A 22,894-nucleotide genomic window follows, 5' to 3' on the forward strand; every position below is an offset into this window, starting at 1 on the left:
ATTTCACAAAGAATTCTTAGAGAATAAGAATACAAAATCTTGGCATCAAGTTCCTTCTCCTTTATTCTTAGCTATAATCATGTTTATCATCTTACATTTAGCTATGTTCTAAATTATAGAGTTAATATTCTTGAGGACATTGAGATGCTTCAGTTTCTTAAAAAAATGTATTCTGTTTTGAGTTACACAAATCAATGAACATGTTCCTGTATTTGGAGAAGAAATTTATACTATTATAATTCACAGAGAAATATTAAAACATGTTGGCTCATCACAGGTGACAAAAAAAGAGAAAAATCAGATCATTATCTTACATTCAGTGTTTAAACCTAAAGGAATATCATAATTTAGATTAAACCCACATTATACTTCCTAATCTGAAACAAAAAATAATAACCTCAACATTATTACATGACAAAATAATTCTGGCATATACCTCAATCTCTGGGTGGGTGTTAATTTACATATGGTTAAAATTCCTATTCAATATGGTATGGTTGGTATTAAAGAAGAGTATTCTCAACGAATATTAGGTTTTGGGCAGATATTAAATTACAAATGTTCTGAGATTGTGAGGAAATTTTTTAAAGTCCTGTTATTTAAGACGTAACTATGACTCCTGAAAACCGAGGTTTGTCTTGGCTAAGACAGCATGTACAGTTTCTTTAGAATTATGCAGCAGAATAATCAATAAATTAAAGACACATATGTAGAGTGGAGCTTTTCCTATCCTTCTTTCAACCCACCATTGGACTTAGAGAATTTTGGGCTGAGTCCTTAGAGAAAATCAGACCCAGACATTTTCCATAATTAGCTTTAATTCATTGCTGCTTCTATAACCAGAGCTAAAGCTGGTCTTCAGTGAACATATTCTACTGGGAATTTCCAAACATTTATTCCTAGGATGTTTAAACAAGCTTCATAATAAAGTTAGACCCCTAAGATCAGCCTAGTCTAGACTCAATATACTCCAGGGAAGCCCAAGAACTCTGACAGGTTAGGAATGCACTAAAGCACTTTAAAATACCTGTTCTGGCAAGGATCCATATTCACATTTTTAAAAAGAAAATGATGCTGTTTATATACAGTTCAATTAGTCATACCCTATTGACAAGCACAGACTATTCTCAATTGGGCATACAAAAAATGTAGAAAGATAAAAATCAATATTACACTAGAATACAGAGTATTTTAAATAAATATTTTAATTCTATTGTTGACATTTACAAGTAGAAAGCATACAGTATGTTACAAATATCAAAATGTGAAAAATATGAATGTTACATAAGTAACAAATATAAAAAAAGTATTTTCTTACCTTCCCTGAAAGTAAGAAAACTATTCAGCATAGGAAAATATCAGTATCAAAAACACAGCCTAGGCGTAAAAAAGGTTTTTACACAGTATTAAAAAAAATGATCTACAAAATGACTGAAAGTGAGTGGTGAAATCTGATTTCATATAAATTATAAAAACTGGGTACTTAGAGTAAATGTTATCTGGTTGGAAAATAAGTCCAATCATAGGCTTTCCTTAGGTCAATTCTTTAAAATAGTAAGAGCATAGAAAAAATTTTCAATAAATAACTTTTAAGAGTGTCTCTTAGAAGTGCTGCTGAGAACATCATCTGCATAGCAAGGTGGCAGTGTTCTGGGGACAACATGCAATCACTCTGTTCCTAATGGAAGCCTGATGAAAGTCAGGAGACTAGAATCATTTGCTAAAGGATCCAGAAGTTTTACGACAATTCTATAAGAAAGCATTAAAGTGCTGAACAAAATGACTTAATTTCAGTACCCACTGTCATGTACAACTTACTCAAATACTCAGACATTTCTGAACAACATCAAATATGGAAACGATCATTCTGAAAAGTGTTAATATACCTAATCTTCATTCCACGATAGGAGGGTTCCTTTCTACACTTTATGAGGACTGGTTTAACATCCAGGATCTTGCAATGCAAAATATAATTATAATACAATGGAAACAATACACATACGCCACTGGGAAAGCACAAGTTCTTTTCTGCAATGGTAAAGGTATCAATTTTTAAAAATCACAAATCAAACACTGCTAAATAAGAAAAATCTTCCAAATGCTGCATGCCACAAAACTAGTTACAAAACACAATGCATGCAGAGAAATAAATTCAACCACGTATGTTTAAATTAAGAGTAGCTGTGAGTCTGTTTCAGCAGCATTGTGGTTATTATTTTTAAAGGTTCCCCTCTACCACCAGTCCATACTGGCCTGTTTTTCAAATGTGACCCAACCTAGTCGGCAACTTTACAATGGTCTGAGCATTTCTTGTTTTTTATATTTTTTAGTGCCAGTACATAAACTTCACACATACTGTTCTGCTTCCCCATCTTTGGGGCCTGGCTTAGTTGTCCCAGCTTTGCCTTCTTCATTTGCTGCTGCTTTTTCTGGAAGAGATGCCAAATCTTTAAAAACATCTACATAATGGCCAAAGCCAGGGCCCCAGTTCAAAAGGTTGTCCCAGTTGAAAGTCCCTGCTTGCTGCCCAAGCTTCATGGGCAGCGTGTTGTCAGCAGAGCCTGGTGCCGCTGCCTGGGTGCCCACAGGTCCTCCCTCAGCCCTGCGGCCATGGTACCTTCGAGGCTTCAGCCTGGCTCCATAATTATCTTCATCATCTGCATCAGATTCATTGACTTGAGATAATTTGGGCATCCTGGAAGTATATACTATTGGCTTCTCCCTGTCATATTCCATTTCTGAGCAAGTGAAAGACTCATGGGAGTCACTATCAGAAGAGGATTCTGGAGCTGGAATGCCATCGGCTGGATTCCGTGTTCTAGACAGTGGCCTTCTGCAGTCCTCCTCTGAAGAAGACCTCCCATGGTCTGCACTGCAGATACTTGGGTTTCTAGGGCGAGGCGTGTTAAGCCTCTCGACTTCTTCGATGGAGAGTCCGACTGGAGGAGAAGATTCCAGTGGAATCTGCCCAATTGGCTGCTTTAGGCGACTCCCTGGTCTAGAACCATGTGATGCCATGGCCTGAGGACTCTTGCTTCTCCTTCCCAGCCTTGTGGCATAGTTGAAAATGCCAGGTTGGCAGGTGTCACCATGCATTTCCAAAGTGTTACCATCCCTTATAGGAAGATGCAATTCCCTTGCTGGGCTGTTCCTATAGAAAGTAGAAGATTTGGAGAAAGGGGCTGGACTGTGTCGGGACAGAGGGTTGGGAGTTGGGCACGCCGAATGGCTTAGGGAGCTGGTTCTCAAACCTTGACCGTATGAAGGCTGGTAAGTCAAACTGCTTGCTCCTAAGGGCATGGGGGATTGCCTTGCAAAGCCTAGCGGACTGTGCCTCTGGATTGAAAATTTTGGTGTGTGGCTACGGAACTGCTTGTAGTGTTGGATGATGTCTGCATCCGATGGGGCGATGCTGCTGGCATTGTCAATGTCATAGTGCTCTATCTCCTGCTCTGGAGATGCCAGAGGGGCGCTAGGGATGGTTTCTGAGTTGTGAGGAATATCAGTTTCATCATAGATAAGGTAGGGGTTTTCCCTTTCAATGATATCTGGTTTTGGGTTTCCTTCAGGCTGCTTCCTCACGGTCATGTCATCCCCGTAGGGAGGGATATTGTCGGGGTCATCAAAAGCAACATTCTCACTTCCCTTTTTCTTCTTCTCCTTTGGTTTCTTCTCCTCTTTGGGATTTTTGGCCTTCTTCCCCCTGCACTGGTTACACAGGATCAGACTCAGGACCAGGAGGGCCAGAACGGTTGCACAGCTGCCCACGATGGCAGGCACAGCCCATAAAGGCAGGGAGATCTCTTCAGGGCCCTGACTCAGAACACAGACATGCCCCGCAGGACTTCCAGCTTTGCACACCTTGCCCTGAGGACAGAGGACACCAAGACAGGCCACCACCATCTCACAGGTCCTTCCCGTGTGCGAGTCTGGGCAGCTACAGGTGAAGCCTGAGTGCAGGCCTGGCTCACAGCTGCCACCATTCTGGCACGGGTGGGAGGCACAGTCCCCAGGAGGAACACACCTGTAGGCATACCACTGATTAATGCACAGCAAATCACCCCAGCAGGGGTTGCTGGCACAGATGTTTGGGCCACGACAGCCAATCTTCACCGAGGGATCTGTTTTTGAGATGGAGGCCAAGCTATGCTTCCCGCTGAAAGGAAGACTTTCTCCACCATACCACATAGAAGCAATGCAGCCATCAAAACCTGCTGGGAGAAGAAGCAGCAGTAAGGCTTTTATTTTATTTTATTTTATTTTATTTTTATTTTTTAAAAAGGCTTATACTACATTGCTGGAAAAGTCCAGAATCACTTGTAAAAGGAAACTTCGGTATTCAGAATCACTTCATGTGAATACCGAAAGCTCAGTCTGAGAGTCATCACCCAGTTGAAAGGTAATTAAGCTGTGCATCTTACAACATAACTTAGCAAGGTGTGTAACACTACTATGACTAAACGTGGGACAGATTGCTTGAATCCCACTCATTCTGAAGATTTATGAGTGACTTGAGCAGGCTGAATTTTCTTTTTCTTACTCATTTATTTATCAATTTCCTTTCTTTTTACATTCCATATACCAAAAATTGCATACATACAAATAAAATGTATTTTTTAAAACTTGTAAAGAACATGAAATAGGCCAATGGCTTCAACTACAAAATCTTGCATTACCATTGAAGGTGATATTGCACCAAAGGTGTCGAACGTAAGTTTTTGTGGAGCAAAAGAAAAAAATCTTAGCTATTACAATGATCTGTGGACCTCCAAAGATCAGATGAAAACATACCACTGGTGTTAACATTTTATGACTTGGGAATGGTAAAGTTTAGACTATATGAAGTGTCTCCTTAGGGGAAAGATAAAGATAAAATACAAAGTTAAGAAACATTTCATTACACTTGAGTACACAAACACATTGATGTTCTTATCTCAGGGCCCAAGAATCTATTTTGACACTACCAAAAAAGCATAATTTATGTTGGCTTGTTTATTCACAATGTTCTATAATAATTAAATATATAAAAAGGATTTATAACCCAGACTTTAACTTTTATGCCTTAACCCTATTACTCTCACATGCATTATTTTCCTCTTATTTAATGCATCGTTCTACCCTAGTGACACTCTCATCTTTGATATACTTTTTTCTATGAGCTTTTGTGACATCTCTTCTTTTTGTTCCTATACTCCTGATTTTCTTCCTATTACTTAGTCTCCTTTTCTGACTTACTCTCCTCTACATAACCATTGACTCTTAGAGTTAATCAAGATGAGGTCCTAGGCTTTCTTTTCACTCTACACTCTCATGTTAGGTGATCACACCCATGTTCAGTACTTCAGTTACCTGCTTGACACTGACCACTCCTAAACACGTATTTCCAGCTAAAGTCTATTTCTGAGTTCCAGCCCATCCATCCAAAGGATTTTTTCAAAGATGATTCAAACCCAAAATGTCCCTAACCAAATCTGCTACTTCCCGAGATATGCTGCTTTTGCAGTGCTCTGTAGTTTCCTCTCTTGGTGACACTACTCTTCTTTGAGTTGAGAAGTAGAATCCTCCTTGAATTTTACCATAATCTCTAACGGTTTGGTTGATATTAGTTCCCAGAATACTTCTTGCCTGTCCACTTCTTCCTAACCCCTTGGCCACCACACTAGTAGGAGCTCACAAGACAGCTCGTCCAGATCCCAACTAATTTCTGTTGGTCCACTCGTGGCCTCCACCAATTCATTCTCCATGTTGTAACCTGAATAATCTGTAATATTACTGCATATCTAACTTGATCCTCCTGTGATTAAAATTGTTAATAACTTCCCATTGCTCTGTAAATAAGACCAAAACTGCAACAGGTCTAGAAGTTGCTTCATTCTCCAACTTCATTATTTGCCTGTAAGGTTAGCCCCCAATGTGCTGTGTTCTGTAACTCTGACTTAATCTATTTCTTTAAAAAACTTTCTATCAACATAAATTAACCTTTCATACACTTTCATCCTTCTCCTTATCGTTCAGATTTATGTGTACATGTCAATTCCTCAGCAAAATTCCCCTTCCTTTCTCTTTTTTCACTATATTTTAGAATTCCACATTCTTCCTTTGTATTATTTATCACAGATTAGAATAATGAATTTACGTGTGTAGCAAATTGATTGATGTTTGTTTCCATTAATGGACCACGAAGAGAGTGGCTGTGAATGAATAAATAAATGAATAAATGTATACAAAATGGTTGGTGGACAAGTAAAGCATCAACACTCCATGGACTGACTTACAACCTTGGTAAGAAAGATGCAAGTTGCTCGAGGTAGCTAATAGTTTATTACAAACTTTCTAAAGAAAGCTATGACATTTTTAGGTTATTTATTATTGATATTATCAGACATCAAATTACTTTTTTAAACATACATTTTGTTGAATGAAATTGCATTGTATATGAGATTCATACTAGATGTGTAGATTTCAGCTACTCTTGCCAAAAGAAAAAAACAATTACTTCTTGAGCTACAATTTTACCTTTCCCTTGTGATTCTACTTAACAGAGGCATTTACCTGCTTGGGCATCTCGATGCGCTTGATTGGGTGGAATTCCTCCAAGCGATATAGTAAGCACATCAAGGCCACCGAAGTCTTGAGTAGGATGGATAATATCTCTGTTATATATTCTGTCAACAGACAATACTGTGGCTGTTCCATTTTTCCCAATTAGGAAAGTGTGCCAGTGGCCGTCTGCAACATACACTTCAGGAATATTTCTCTCCACTTTCCCAGCGATTCCTGCATCTGATGTGAAATGTACTTTGCCATTCTTAATCTATAAAACATATTAAAAAGAAAATACAATTATAATATGGTATGCTTAAATAAAAATCATTAATAAAACTAAAGCTTAAATTTTTGACCAATCTATGGAAGATAGAATAGCAGAAGAATCTGGTTTTATGAGAGTGTACTTAAATATCTTGTCTCTACAATTTTAGGCAACACATACTTTTACATTTAATAGTTTCAGTGGTTTTCAAAGTATTCTCATCTGTATACCTAATTTTTCAAAATATAATGAATTATTTTCCAGAACACAATTGAAATAGTAAAGGGGTGAATACCCATTTTAAGATAATTAAATTATACCTTTATTGATTATTTGTACTTCAATGACAACCTGCCATTGGAGTGTGTTACACAGGTTCGTTTAGTAAAAGGCCCATAGTACTAAAAAACTGTGAAAACCACTTCATAAAGAAAAATGAATGCTCAGCTAAAAAGGAAGCGTAGTTGGAAAATAAAGACGAAAATAATCGTTTTACCTGTCATCTTTTACACAAGGGAATTTTGGGGGAAAAAAAGATGCCTATTGTTTATATCATTTATTGGGATCAAAAACTATGATGAATAAAGACTGAATTCTTAATAATGAGGTGTCTGGGCAAGTCTTCACTTTGGCTGTCTTTTACAACATCTAAGGGATATTTGGTTTATTTTATTTTGTCTAGTAGATAGAACATTGGGTAACAGGATGCTCCCACTCCAGTTTCCAGCTACCAAGTTTCCAGTATCCTGAGTAGATTATTTTAGAAAATGAGATAATTTACAAGGCAAGATGAACATTTGGTTCAGGGAGCATAAACCCGTTAACACTGCCAGACAGAGCTGGTGTCTTGGCAGGGGGATGCAGTGGCACTGCTCCTCAAATAACGGGAATGAAAAGATGGATTAGTTTATTTTGTCACTCAGATCAAATGCTATTTCTACATGCAACAAACACATCTGGTAAAACTAAAAATCAGTTCATTTGTACTTTACGGAAAAGATGTCTAACACATTTACATATGTTATTCATATAGTCATATTTTATTAAAGCAATTTTTCCAGATAATAATACATTTTAGTAACAAAATAAAAAAAATTAAAAACCCAGAAAGTTCCAGCTAAATGACAATAACATTTCATCAAATGGGCAACATCTCATGACACGCAGTAAAAACAGCAACTTTTTTTGGTTATAGCTAGAGTCCTTTCTGAAAAAAGAAAAAAAGAAAACAAAACAGAAAAAGCCTCCTCCCAGTTCTTTCTTCCAAATTGATTTCATCATATCATCTTTTATTCAATAAATTTCTGATGAAAGAGCACTTTGAGCATACCACAAACTGAGGTGGAGAAGAATATAAGTTCTCAATATAACATTCTTAATGCTTTCCTTCTCCCTGGCAGTACTTGACGTAACACTTATGTAATTCCTAACTTTCAAAACATCATGCTAAATTTTTCTTGGTTTTATTTATTCATAAACAGTCAATGATAAACCAAAGGAGCTGAAAAATTATTATCTTTTAGTGACCCAGCAGCCATTGTAATGTCATAGCACAACAAATTACTCCTTGTGGGGATACAGGTGTAAGCAAGCCCTCTGCGCTGCCGGTAATTATAAAAGTATATTACATGCAATTACGTACAATACCTAATACTTGATGAGGATAATAAATGACTATATTACTGGTTTATGCATTTGCTACATTTTTTAAAAATCATTAGTTTAGAGGGTACTGCTTGTAATGATACAAAAAATAGCTATAATCCAGCCTCATCCAGGTCCTTTAGGCAGCATTCCAGAAGAAGGCATTGTTATCATAGGAGACGACAGTTCAATGTCTGTTATTGCCCCTGAAGACCTTCTGCTGGGACAGGATGTGGAGGTGGAAGACTGACACTGATGATTCTGATCCTGTGTAGGCTAATGTGTTTTTTTGTTTCTTAGTTATTGACGCAAAAGTTTAAAATAAAAATAAAATGAAATTAAAAAATGCTTAAAATAGAAGAAAACTTATAGAATAAGGGTATAAGAAAACAATTTTTTTTTTTTTTTTTTTTTTTTAGACGGAGTTTCACTCTTGTTACCCAGGCTGGAGTGCAATGGCACGATCTCAGCTCACTGCAACCTCCGCCTCCTGGATTCAGGCGATTCTCCTGCCTCAGCCTCCTAACAAAATATTTTTATACAGCTATACAATGTATTTGTGTTTTAATTGTTACCACAAAAAAGCAAAAGTTAAAGAAATTAAAAGTTTATAAATGAAAACAGTTACAGTAAGCTAAGTTTAATTTATTATTGAAGAAAAAATAATTGTGATAAATTAGTGTAACCTAAGTGTATAGAGTTTATAATGTCTGCAGAAGTGTAGAATAATGTCTTAGACCTTCACATTAACCAGCCACTTGCTTACTGACACACTGACTCAGAGCAACTTCCAGTCCTACAAGCTTTATTTACAGTAGTGCCATTTGGGCAACACGTGAAACCTCCTCTCTTCAAAAAATACAAAAATTAGCCTGGCATGGTGGCACACGCCTATAGTCCCAGCTACTTGGGAGGCTGAGGTGGGAGGATAAATTGAGCCCAGGAAGCAGAGGCTGCAATGAGCCGAGATCATACCATTGCACTCCAGCCCGCACTCCAACAGAGCAAGACCCCTCACTTTCCCCTAAAAAATCTTCTATGAAGCCTTTTCACTGTACCTTTTCTATGTTTGGATACGTTTATATAAACAAATACTTGCCACACTGTCACAATTGCTTACAGTATTTGGTATAGTAAATATGCCATACGGGTTTGTAGCACAGGAGCAATAGACTATTCCATATAACCTAGGTGTGTAGTAGGCTGTACCATCTAGGTTTGAGTAAGTTCACTCTATGATGTTTGCACAGGAATAAAATTACCTAACAATGCAGTTTAGGAAATGTATCCCTGTCCTTACGCAACTCATGACTGCATTTATTTGTTCATTTGTTTAATTCGAATCCACATAAATTTGAATTCATTATTCCAATTCTGTGCCACCTCTGGTGGAACAATGGAACAGATTTAGAGTAGAAATAAAGTCCCTCATATTACTGTTATTACAGAACATCAAATATGGAGCTATAGGATATGCCATGAATGAAAAGAGATTTGTGAAATGCTTTAAATGTTGGTCCACAAAGTTTTACACAAGTATGCTTTCCTTTTGCATTTCTCTCCAAAATTTTTTCTTCCTACTTTTTTCTTTGTTTGAATAGCCCCAATTGATTCTACATAATCTTTTCTTTTCTTTTCTTTTCTTTTCTTTTCTTTTCTTTTCTTTTTTTTTTTTTTTGAGACGGAGTTTCGCTCTTGTTACCCAGGCTGGAGTGCAATGGCGTGATCTCAGCTCACCACAACCTCCACCTCCTGGGCTCAGGCAATTCTCCTGCCTCAGCCTCCTGAGTAGCTGGTGCAGGCATGCACCACCATGCCCAGCTAATTTTTTGTATTTTAAGTAGAGATGGGGTTTAACCATGTTGACCAGGATGGTCTCAATCTCTTGACCTCATGATCCACCCGCCTCCGCCTCCCAAAGTGCTGAGATTACAGGCGTGAGCCACTGCACCTGGCCCCATAATCTTTTCTATCCTCTCATTGCTATTGCTGCCCACACCTGACACTGCATTTACCCAACACCCTTGCTCATTTTTCACAAAATATCCTCATCTTCTGGCTGCTTCTCTCTCTCTCTCTCTCTCTCTCTCTCTCTCTCTCTCTCTCTCTCTGTGTGTGTGTGTGTGTGTGTGTGTGTGTGTAGAGAGAGAAGAGAGAGAGTATAGTAGAAAAAGAGAATAAGAGAGTAAAAGAGTCAGACCACACAAACCATAAGAAAGAAAGAAATAAAAGGTCAGAAAGGGAACCCCCCCCAAAAGAAGAAAAAAGAAATCTTGGAGTCTTAGTGACCAATAAACTAAATAATAAGTAAAAGTTCATCCTATTCTGTAATAAGCACATGATATTCCTGTCATCCAAATAATTTGCCTGCTTACAACAGCTACTTTCTTTCACTGAATCTTTCAGTTATTCTTAATTCATTGTTTTTATTTTTTCTTACTCATTTTCTTTACCTGCCAAGCCCCTTAATCTTTAAAAAGCTGTTTTTCAAAATTTTCATATAAAACTATGCATTTCTGTCTGTTATTCATTTTTTTATTAATTAACACTTACTTTCCTTTCAGAAAATAAAAAAATCTAAGTTATCGCTACCAAGCTAACAAAATCGGGAGTTGAATGCTGTTGGCCTTTTGAAAATACAAGAATTTATGGTGACAAAAATGGATCCTGACATTCAGGGAAGAAAAAACCTGGTCTCTGATTTTTTTCAACCGCATTGTATTTTCACTGAATTCCTTGGCTTAAAGTGATAACATACAGAAATATTTCATATGTCATTTAAATGGCATGAGGACTTGGAAACAGTTTAACAGATAACACACAGACCTCAATGTCAAAGCCCCTCAAAACGTATAAAATACGTTTCTTATAGAGGACGAAGGTTTATTTCTTTCTTTGCTTCTTTACATTGTTTACTTCTAATACCATTTTCAATGAAAATTAAAAGTACAAAAAATAAGGTTATACAATGGCTTATGTGTTCTCTTTTACAGTGGTTTTATGAACCCTGGAGCTGGGTCCTTTGTTTCAATGGAGGTAAAGTTAAAAGTGTTCTCTTGTAGGGGATTAGGGTAGAGTGTCTGCCATTTGGCACTAATGATATGTTGGGCCAGATAACTGTTGTAAAGTGCTGATGTTTGGCAGCATTCCTGACCTCTACCACTAGACGCCAGAAACACTCTCCCAACTCCCAACTGTGACAATTGAAAATGTCTCCAGATATTGCCAAATGTCCCCTGGGGGTAAAATCATTCCTAGTTGGAAATGACTGGACTAGAGAGATTATTATTTGAGAATGTAAGAAATATTGGTTTTCATGCTACTTATTAAATATATTTATATGTGACATAATCGTGGTTGGCTTGCACAGAGAAAAATTTTGAGGATTAAAAAAGCTTAAGTTTAGAAGTGAACATCTATTTTTATTTTTAGTATTCTATGTGAATTAAACCTAATAATTTTCTGAGCATATTGCTCTTTTGCTTTATGAACTATTCCTGGAGTAGTTTTCAAATACTGACTCATAGATGAAAATAGTTCAGGAGATATGGATTTGTTATTTTAAGAATTTACTAAAATTTATATTAAAAATTATCAGTAGAATGATACAAAGTAATATTAATGGAAGGCAGTCAATGTAACTAAACTAAAAAAACTGTTGGTCTAGGAGATGACTTATTTGTGGGAAAGAAAGCAAAATACAGATTTAAAAATTCAGAAAGCCCAGTGTGTAGTACACACTGGGGTCTGTTGGGGGGAAATGGGGGAGGGACGGGGGGGTGGGGAGGTGGGAAGAGATAGCATGGGGAGAACTGACAGATACAGGTGAGGGGAAGGAAGGCAGCAAACCACACTGCCATGTGTGTACCTATGCAACAATCTTCTTCACATGTACCCCTAAACCTAAAATGCAATAAAAAAAAAATTCAGAAAACTCTGAGCCAATGCAAAAATGTACATCTAACTAAATTATTTACCTGTATGTAAGTTTAGTATCTTATTTACAGATAAGAAAAAAATTATGTAAAAGACTAATGATAAATCAATACATTGTTCTCATGAAGTATAATTTTTAAGATTATTTAAAAATGTTTCATACAGGTTAAGTGAAATTTTACTTATAATAAATTCTAAATATACTTCACAGAGTTTACATAGATAGTAAATTAAATATATGCTCCAGAAATCATATAATTTCAAAATGTTTTCCCATATCTCACAATGTTTTTCCTTATTCTAATCCTGTCAATTAACATATACATATCAGTATTTGAAATAATTATTGGAGAAAAATATTTTTGTATTTCAAAGGCACATTATATTTTTGGTTTACTATGTTTAAAAGTAAGAAAAAAGCAGTATAAATTCTTACCAGAAAAATAGATTGCCACTAATTCTTTGTGTGCTGGCCTACCTGGCAGGGTTCTCTACTCTAAAGCAAGACAAAAGTGTGTAGAAATCAAACCATTCAGATCTCTGTTACTCTGGCCAATGCCTGGGGAATAGTTAAGATAGATGATATTGGAATAGCGCCCAGCATTAGTTGGAACTCTAATGGGTTGTAAAGAAAGGGACAGAAATTATGGGAGAAGTGATTTAAACCACTACACAGCAGGCGGTCTAATCAAATGAAGTCACCATTAGCTTTTATCTCACCTTCACAGTAGTGTAATTGCTGCTTTCCTGGATATGGATTAAAATGCCATTCTCGCTTCTGGTCCTAAATTTTACTTCCAGACTGTTCACACCAAAAGGCTCCAACATGGCACCTCGTATGCTTTGCCTTAACAAATATTCCCGCTTCTCATTCTGACTCATGTGGTAGTCCAAGCGCCCTTTGCCTTCTAATGATAAGGCAGTGTCAGGCGTAATAGCTGAAAGCCAAAGGGAAAAAAAAAAGGAAAATGAATGCACTCATTTGGCATTTCTTGGAGAGTTTTCTATAGTGACAAGAAATATGAAAAAGGAGAATGAAAATGTCAACTTTTGGGAATTAATGTCCCCCAACTCCACTCTTAAAAAATAATTTCCATTTATTACTATACAATTTGATTTCAAATGTTTACATCCATTTCAGGACGATGAAATGTAAAATACTTTATGGCAGTCATTAACCATTTGGGAAATATTTACTAAACTATTTGCCACGTTATATAGATCATGAATACCTAAAGACATAGCCACTTGGAAATATGTACTTGAAAAATTTGTTTGTAAACATTTTCATTGGATTTCCAAAATATATGTTTGCACGGTTTTAAGATGGTTTGTAATCTTTAGTCTCTAGTATGCTATAAATTTGGACAAAGATGTGTACAATCAATTATTTATATTTGTAACTGACTTTATTTCTAGTAGTCACCAGATACAATTTATCATCATGTATAATCAGTATGTATACTATAATTTATCATAATCTGAAAAAATCCACACTCCAGAAATATAGAAGTTTAAATTGTAGAAACAAATGATATAGCTAAAGAAAAAAATATTAAGAAAATGAGCTCAAAACAATTTCATCCCTGAACAATGCACTTTAAAAGGATACATTTTATAGTATGTGAGTTATATCACGATTTAAGAAAAAGAGTCTCAGGCATTTATCTAGCCAATGATTCATCTCATATTTCAGATGTAATTAGGATCCTACTTACTAAATATTTATTACTTTAAAAATCACTTGACAATATGTTTTCTATGTTTTCATTATCTGATATAATTACACACAGTTATACTTTCTCCTACTAAGACCCTTTAGATTTATATTATAACCTCAGTTTTATGCCTTTTTATTCATTTTCATATTAGAATTGAATCAAATGATTCCTTAAATGTGGTCAGATACCTGCACTAGAGTTAAGTAGCAATCTGTTTGAAAATGAAGAATTTTTACAAAAGAGGAGCCGTTAGGGTTGGTTAGTGAAATGTACAGCTTGAAATTAGAGAGCACTATTTTCTAATGATGATGTGAACATCATTTATGTCTAAATAATAGTAACATTAGGGCTTAGAAAACAACTGATGACAGGGTTTTTAAAAGTAATATTCAGAACTAATTCTGGTACTTGTAAATTAAAATGAAAATATCAACATTAATTTTAACCTATTATGATGCCATTGTATGATGTTTTGAGCTCAGTGGTGCGTGATCTTTTCATGTACAAAAAATCACCAGAGAAATATCCCCCAAAGGCAGAAAATAAGACAAAAAAGCCTAAATATAACCATTGACTTTTAGATTGCCTACCATTCTTATAAACAAAAATAACTGAAGAAAATATTTTAAAAATGGAAGCTATAAATTTTTAGCAAACAATTCTTTAAAAGAATATCATTCCTCTTCAGGTTACAAAAATAACTTTTAACATGTCACTGTATTTTACCAATTATTGCCCATTTAATATTTTCAGTATTTAGAATGAAAGCATTATTTTTAATTCAATTACATACTTGGGTGCATATATTTTAATTTTCATAGTTATTATAATTTCCAGGGGAAGACGGAAAACCTTACGTACATTTTTCACAGTATTTCCCAGTGAATCCCTCTTTGCAGTGACAGTGCTGCCATGACCAGTAATCCACACATGTGCCACCATGTTGGCATGGGCTGCGAGTACAAGCACCTTCCAGCCTAGGGCATCTAAAATAAAATCATATTGAGAGCCATAAGGCACATGCAAGATGAGCAGGAGTTTGCTAAAAGTCGATATAAACTTTTGTTAACCTGTTTAATTTCAAGAACTCCGTTATTTGAAGCTCAAGTTACAATTAATTTGGAACTAGAAGTTTGGAATCAAACTAGAATTTTTCCTAAAAAACACAGTCTGCCTCACACTGAAGAAGAGTCAAGAAAGAAGACGTCTTACATAATAAGGAAAAAGATGTTACAATTTCTTCTTTAAATTAGCTCTTATTTGAATAAAATGCCTTGGTCAAATAAACACTTTGGTTAATACATGTGAGCCAGGGACCACATATTTTTTGACACTTGTCTACAATGCTACACATGCAACTAATGTTTATTGAATGCCTACCAGATGCCAAGTACATGGAAGTAAAATAATGAAAAAAATAACCATGCACTCAGGAAGTATTTATTTTTCCTTGTGGAAGAGAAAGAAAATAAATTTAAAAAATAGCTATTGGGAAAATTAAGGTGAGAAAGGGTATAGTGTGTTTGGGGGTTTACTGAATCTTTAGATTAGGCAGCGAATTAATCTTTGTTAAGACCTAAACAAAATAAGGGAATGAAGTGTATCTGGTAGAACGGCATTTCAACTAGAGGAAACAGCCTGTGAGAAAGCCTTGAAGTGCAAGTGTACTGCCATGTTGGAGAAACGTCGTGGCCCAACATGTTTGGAGCTCAGGGAAGAAGAAGAAGAGCAGTTAGACATGGTCAGGAGTTAAGGGCGATGCCAGATCGTAAGAACCGTGTTAGTGAAGGTCAGGACTCTGGCTTTGAAGCTAGGTGAGATGGAAAACTATCAAAGCACTTTGAGCCAAGAAGTGAAAAGAATTGACTTGTGTTTTAAAACTGTCATTCTGGGCCGGGTGCAGTGGCTTATGCCTGTAATCCCAGCACTTTGGGAGGTGGAGGAGGGTGGATGACAAGGTCAGGAGTTCAAGATCAGCCTGGTCAAGATGGTGAAACCCCGTCTCTACTAAAAATACAAAAATTAGCCAGGCATAGTGGCAGACAACTGTAATCCCAGCTACTCAGAAGGCTGAGGCAGAGAATTGCTTGAACCCAGGAGGCAGAGGTTGCAGTGAACCGAGATCAGGCCACTGCACTCTAGCCTCAGTGACAGAGTGAGACTTCGTCTCGAGAAAAAAAAAAAGTCATTCTGGACATAAGGTCTAACAGAGCTAGTTTTGGCTCTGTTAGGTAAGTTTAAAAGTTTTGGCTCAGTAGGTTTTGACCTAAAAAGATGTTCACAAAATATCTCTAAATGAAAAAAAAATTAATATTTTTAAAAGTACTTTGTGAACATAGAGAGAGATACAAAAGGATGCACACCAAAGTATTAACAATGGTGGCAATCTCAATCCTGTGTTTCTCTGTACTGTTTGATAGTAATAATAATAAACTAGTGTGACTTTGTAACAAAACAATAAGCACATGTAGAAAAAGAAAGGCAAATGCCAAATGTTATTAAAATACTTAAGTTACAAACATTAGAAAGTATTCCTAGCTTTGTCTTTATAGTTTGATTTCAAGTAATCTCATCCAAAAGAATAACATGAGCAAAGATTTTTGTGAAAATGTGTTATTCACAGGATAATTGGTATATTAATAAAATTGGAAACTAAAGTGTATAGCAATAGCTAAAAATATAGCACATACTCATAGGATACTAAGCAGTCGTGAACATTACAGTAACCTAAGAGTAGTTGTCTCTAGGTGGTTAGATTATATATTAATTTTATTTTATTCCTTGTGTTTTTTCAGAATTTTTCAAACTTCAATAATGAACAAAAGTAGTTTTAAAATAAAATATATAATTTCTACAATTCCCAAGGTATTGCTAGAAACCTAATTAATAATCAAACAAAATAACCTTACAGTTCATAATTAATCAAGTTATTACCTGTTTTTAAAGCTGTATCAAGTTTTTGAGAATATGTATGTTTATAAGTAAAACTATTTAAGGTCAAATAAAGTTCTATGTGCCCATGACAGCTAACATTTATATATCTCTATGTACCAGGGTCCTTTCTATATAATTTACCAACTTAACTCAATCTTCACAACTCTTTAAGAGAGTAAAAGATATACATGCAAATATATATATATGTATATATATATATTAGACTCTAGAAAACAAATATTAATTTTCTAATTAAATATCACATTTTATGCCAAAATTTCAAAAGTATACGTACATATTTAAAATTCAAAACAATGCAAATCACTTGGTATTTTTAGGGATTTGCACATAATAATTTCACTTTTGATGCTCACTGAATCATACTCTTTTTTGTACCTTTTTTCTTTAAAACAGTAAGAAATAAAATTGCCATACTGATCTAGGATGCCTTGTGCTGCCAAAGCCTGACTGGGTTCCAGAGGCCTTCCATTGACTGCAAACTCCATTATACAGCCAACAAAATCATGGCTTTCCACGTGTCCTCTCCTCTGAAGGATTGGTTCTAGTGATCTGATACCTCCAACTGTGACTCTATTTGGCTGAACATCAAGAGTCCTAAATAAAAAATGGAAGACATAAATATTAGTGCCAAAAGAGTACACTTTTAGTATAATGTTTAGGTCAAATTAGAGTAAATACAGCTTTTTTAGCATTTATTATAGTGTGATAAATTTCAATGGAAAACATAACATGTAGAAGAGTGTCCCATAAACATACAGAGATGTTAGGCTTCCAAATTATGAAAAATATTAAAACTTATGGAAATTTTATTTTCAAATAGTCAAATTAGATGCATATTATCACAATATTGAGTCAATAAGAAGGAGCACATTCTCAATGGGAAGATAATGCTGTAGAATTAGTGGCAACTCTAATATTTATGTAAGATTACATTAGTCCTTTCCTGCAGAGATGATAAGGGAAATCAATAAGCTGATCAATGCAAGGGATGCCAATAAGTTGATTGAGGCAATGAATGATGCATGACTACTTATTTTTCTCTGTTTATCATTTCTATTGTTAAACTCACTTATTTTCAGGTAGATTACTGCTGCATTGAGTTTTAGGAGCTATGGAAACATACCTGTTCATTTTCACATAAACTTTCAGAAATGCGTTTGAAAGAACTGGGGTCTTTATCCTGGTCTTTATCCAGGTCATATGCAATTATTTCATGAATCTTTCCAAAGACTACTGGCTATATTTAATTTTCTTTTCTCCAGTTTTATCCTATTTCTACCACTTCATTTCACACATTTTAACAAGTTTTGCACAGTAATTATTGACTATTTTATATTATGAAAATTTGGGGAGGGAAATAAAGTATCTTAAGCTTTATGTAATTCTTAGCTTCATATAATTATTTTTAGGTGTAAACTTTCTTTTTAAAAATTTTAAGTAACAATAAAGATTAAACTAATCATATTCCTTACCAGTCATCTGAAACTGCCACATTACTGACAGTACAATATCCTGGCTCTTGGTTCTCAGAACAGGAGTCCACAGTTAAGGAGGCTGCCTATGAAGCAAGAGAAGGAAATGTTCAACTTTGAGTTCTACTGTCCCTATTAGTCTTTCCAGCCAACACTACCCAAGACTTGTTTCTATGTGAATATAATTTGGAAACTGTAAAAACATCTTGATTTAATGTATAAATCACATAATTCGGCCGGGCGTTGTGGCTCACGACTGTAATCCCAGCACTTTGGGAGGCCGAGGCGGGTGGATCACAAAGTCAAGATCGAGACCATCCTGGTCAACATGGTGAAACCCCATCTCTACTAAAAATACAAAAAATTAGCTGGGCAAGGTGGTGCGTGCCTGTAATCCCAGCTACTCAGGAGGCTGAGGCAGGAGAATTGCCTGAACTCAGGAGGCGGAGGTTGTAGTGAGCCGAGATCGTGCCATTGCACTCCGGCCTGGGTAACAAGAGCGAAACTCCGTCTCAAAAAAAAAAAAAAAAAAAAAAAAAAAAAGAAAAATTACATAATTCTAATACTGAATTACGCACACGTGTTTCTTTGATATCTCTAAAACTAAAATTATGACTATCTTTACCTATAATGTAAAGGGTACTTTGAAAAATCTTCTCCTGCTCCCTTGTTTTATAGATGAAAAAAGATAAAAATGCCATTAATCTTCTTTAGAATAATATACAGTAGGTCTGAAACATCTTCCTGGGGATAACAATCTTAAGAAACATGTTTATTGTACTATTAAGCTATTTTAACAAAAGAAAAGCCACTTAATTTTTGATTTTCAAAAGTCTAATTCTAATGTGATTTCAGCCATATTTACAAAAAGATTATAAAAATACAGTATAAATATTAGTATAGCAATCTATGAAAATTTAAATATTTGGATTAAAGTTTGAGGAATGTTAAATAAACCAAGTAAGTGCTTTTCTCGTTTTTGTTAAGAATAATTATAAGTAACATTATAGCATATCTCTGTATAATCAGAGTGTATTACTGTAAATCACTTTACAGTAGAAAATCCCCAATAGTATTTAAATAATGACTAAGTAGTCATTTTTGTATAACCCCTTGAGACAAAAGCTTTCTGTTTAGTAGAACATATGAATACTCCTTTTGACTGATAAACAAAGTCATAAATTTATGATTAAAATGCCTAAGAATATGATAACCATAGAAATCAGAATCCTATACAATGAGTACCAGCAACTGAGATGGCTGCAATCCAGTCTAAGACCAAAGCTGTGTATAAATATTATTGTGTAATCTGCAATGCTATTGTGATGCACCTCCTTTGTTCCCCAAACTTCATTAAAATTTGACAAATGACAAACTTTGCATATTTTGGTTGCTGAAATTATAAGAAGGATAGAGTGTAGTGCCAGTAAATAACAGGAATGGTCATAATTCATTATCCAAATGGACAGGAGGTTTAAAGGTTTCTCCCAATGCAGACAATAAAGTGATATTCTAAATTTATGAATGGCATAGACAGGGGTAATCCAAATTTGTTACATATATAAAAGAGAAATATAAATACAATGCAGCCATCCATTTATCAGAATGCTTATCATTTCAGTTTAATAAGAGCAAAGCAAATGTAGGAAACAGTCCAGGAAGATTAAGCAAGTTGATGAATAACATGACTCACTTAAATGCAGTTTTCAATGTCAAATTTTCTGTATTAAAAAATCAGGCTACTTTCACTATGAATGAAAATGATTAATTTGCTTAATATCTCACTTTTGTCAATATTGCTTATGAATTTTAGGCAGTGTCCATCAACCATATATTTAAATGGGAGACTTGTAAAAATTCATCTAAAGTATCTCACATTTTAAAAATGAAGTGAATTTGTAGTTAATTTATTAATTGTTTAGCAAATATTAATGGCTAACGTATTCTTAAATATTTTTAAGAGTTAATTATTATAAGCTCCATACAATAAACTCTGTGAGCCATGTGGATTTTTTTCTTGTCATTTTTTTCAAGTAATAATAAATACTAACAGTTTTAGGAAAACTTTACACTTCCAATTCTCTGGCAAGACATTTATGACCTATTTAGTTAACTCTTTTGATAGTTATGATTATTTCTAGTTGTCTGTACAATTGGGTGACAACCAATCTCAAAAGCAGTGTTAAGTTTTAATAATTCAATTTCTGTTGCTTAGGTGACTATTTGATGGAACGTGTATTATGCAAGTATCCTTCTAGAGATCCCTAAAACTATCGTAAACTAGAAAGTACCAAATGGACGTTTATACATGCCTCAACTAGAAAAATAACCTTGAATAACAGAATTGTATTTTAGTCATTGTTAGTGTTTCATATAAGTCTAAAAGCTTGGGGATACTTCAGAGTTAAATTTTCTTTCTTTTACTGTTGAATTTTTCTACCTTTACCATCATAAATTAAAATGTTTACCCCTACTTATGCAATGATTTAAAGCATAGAGGTTAATGATTTTGCCAGTTTCCAACCAAAATTATTCTGAAATATAGAAAATGACAAATTCAGAATCCATCAGGATTTGGACATTTTATGAAACAGGAAGACATTTTTCCTATGACTCAAGTAATAATGACAGAGTTTTTTTCACATTTGGAATTACTAAAAATTGATGACTATGGTCACAATAATACAAATACACTGCAGTACCTCCTTCTCCACTCACCTCTTACTTCTCTGTCCATGTTTGATAGAATCAAATGCTCATGAAGTTTAATGCAACCTTGGAGGTCATCAGGTAAAATCATTTATTTTACATTATAGTATACTTGACAACATATCAGAAATATGGTTATCTTACATATGTGTCATGGGGTGAGGTGATATCTACTATTACTCATCAGTTTTAGGATATTATTATGGCTAAAGTGAGCCCACTCTATACATATCAATAGCCAAATGTTTTTCTAATTCTTTAAGGCCTAATATTTCTGGTTACATCAATCATCAGGAATACAAGAATTGTTTAAATCTATCTTCTTCCAACGTCTTCCTCTGAGCACATCAGTTTGATATTATGCTGATTTTTTAAATCTCAAGCAAAAATCAATGCAATAAACTATTACTAATTAGAAAATATATTTTATGCAAGATTTGTTTGTTATACATCTACTAATGTTCATTGAAGTCAGGTTGGATTTTTAGATACTACTTATAATTTAAAATTCCTTGAGATCAAGATCAAGTAAAATATTCTATTATTTTTACTTCAAAAGTTATATGTAGGTAGTGTCGGTGATAATTCAGAGTGACTAACATCTGTTCAAGCACCTAGTTCACAGAAATAAAATTTTAATTATGATTCATATTAACCTTTACAATAATATAGATATGTGGGTATATTATCAGAATTAAAATATAAAATATTATGTCTTGACATCATTTTCAGAATGTTGGGGGTAATTTTATTAAATAAATACCATATGAATTAAATATATTAGAAAAATGTTCCAGCTAGAAAATATTAACACTAGGTTCAAAAGGAAATGGACAAGAGTATATAACTAAAATGATGGATAAAAATCACATAGGCCGGGCGCGGTGGCTCAAGCCTGTAATCCCAGCACTTTGGGAGGCTGAGGCGAATGGATCACGAGGTCAAGAGATCAAGACCATCCTGGTCAACATGGTGAAACCCCGTCTCTACTAAAAATAAAAATAAAAAACAGCTGGGCATGGTGGCACGTGCCTGTAATCCCAGCTACTCAGGAGGCTGAAGCAGGAGAATTGCCTGAACCCAGGAGGCGGGGGTTGCAGTGAGCCGAGATCACGCCATTGCACTCCAGCCTGGGTAACAAGAGTGAAACTCCGTCTCAAAAAAAAAAAAAAAAAAATCATATAATACTTTTGTTTTCTCATCAATATTCAAACAACATACATTTAATAACCTGGTAGGACCCTGAATGCAGTTTGACGGATGTGGCAATATCCATGTCTGAGCAGCTACCCTTGACCATGTTGACACAATCACTTGGTTATCTTTAAAGCTAATCATTACTTTTTCTCTCCCTCATAATTAAAAATAGTTCTGTATTTTAAAACTTGCTTAAATTTCCTTTAATGTTGCAATAAATTAGAGTGGAGAAGAGAAAAGTCATTGTATCTGATGCCAATTAAAAGTAAACATGGATTTGTAAAATTTTCCGGAAAGCAAATGACAAATTTTGTTCTTTGATAATAGATTGCCTGCTATGGATATTGGTCAAAATAATTAATATTATAAGGTAGTTTCTGTCTCATGCCCTTATGAAATTGGTAATTATAGATTGCACAAACTTTAGCCTTTAAAATTAACTATGGGTC

At 34.9% G+C, this 22,894-nt stretch overlaps 1 protein-coding gene across 3 annotated transcripts in view; it reads right to left on the reverse strand.

Annotated features, from left to right (window-relative positions):
* Positions 1-1,187: 1,187 nt before the first annotated feature.
* FAT4 (FAT atypical cadherin 4) overlaps positions 1,188-22,894 on the reverse strand; it is a 175,151-nt gene continuing 153,444 nt past the window's right edge. For 2 of the 3 annotated variants that reach the window (XM_074396930.1, XM_010338360.2), the window contains 6 exons: positions 18,540-18,625; positions 17,482-17,661; positions 14,974-15,098; positions 13,112-13,329; positions 6,553-6,814; positions 1,188-4,214 (listed from right to left, as the gene is read on the reverse strand). In XM_074396930.1, the coding sequence (XP_074253031.1) occupies positions 2,347-4,214; positions 6,553-6,814; positions 13,112-13,329; positions 14,974-15,098; positions 17,482-17,661; positions 18,540-18,625 (2,739 nt within the window). In that variant the 3' untranslated portion in view covers positions 1,188-2,346. The remainder of the gene's footprint in view (positions 4,215-6,552; positions 6,815-13,111; positions 13,330-14,973; positions 15,099-17,481; positions 17,662-18,539; positions 18,626-22,894) is intronic. The other variant, XM_010338361.2, reaches the window with a different exon arrangement.

Source organism: Saimiri boliviensis, chromosome 3 (genome assembly GCF_048565385.1).
Source record: "Saimiri boliviensis isolate mSaiBol1 chromosome 3, mSaiBol1.pri, whole genome shotgun sequence".
Taxonomy (NCBI): domain Eukaryota; kingdom Metazoa; phylum Chordata; class Mammalia; order Primates; family Cebidae; genus Saimiri; species Saimiri boliviensis.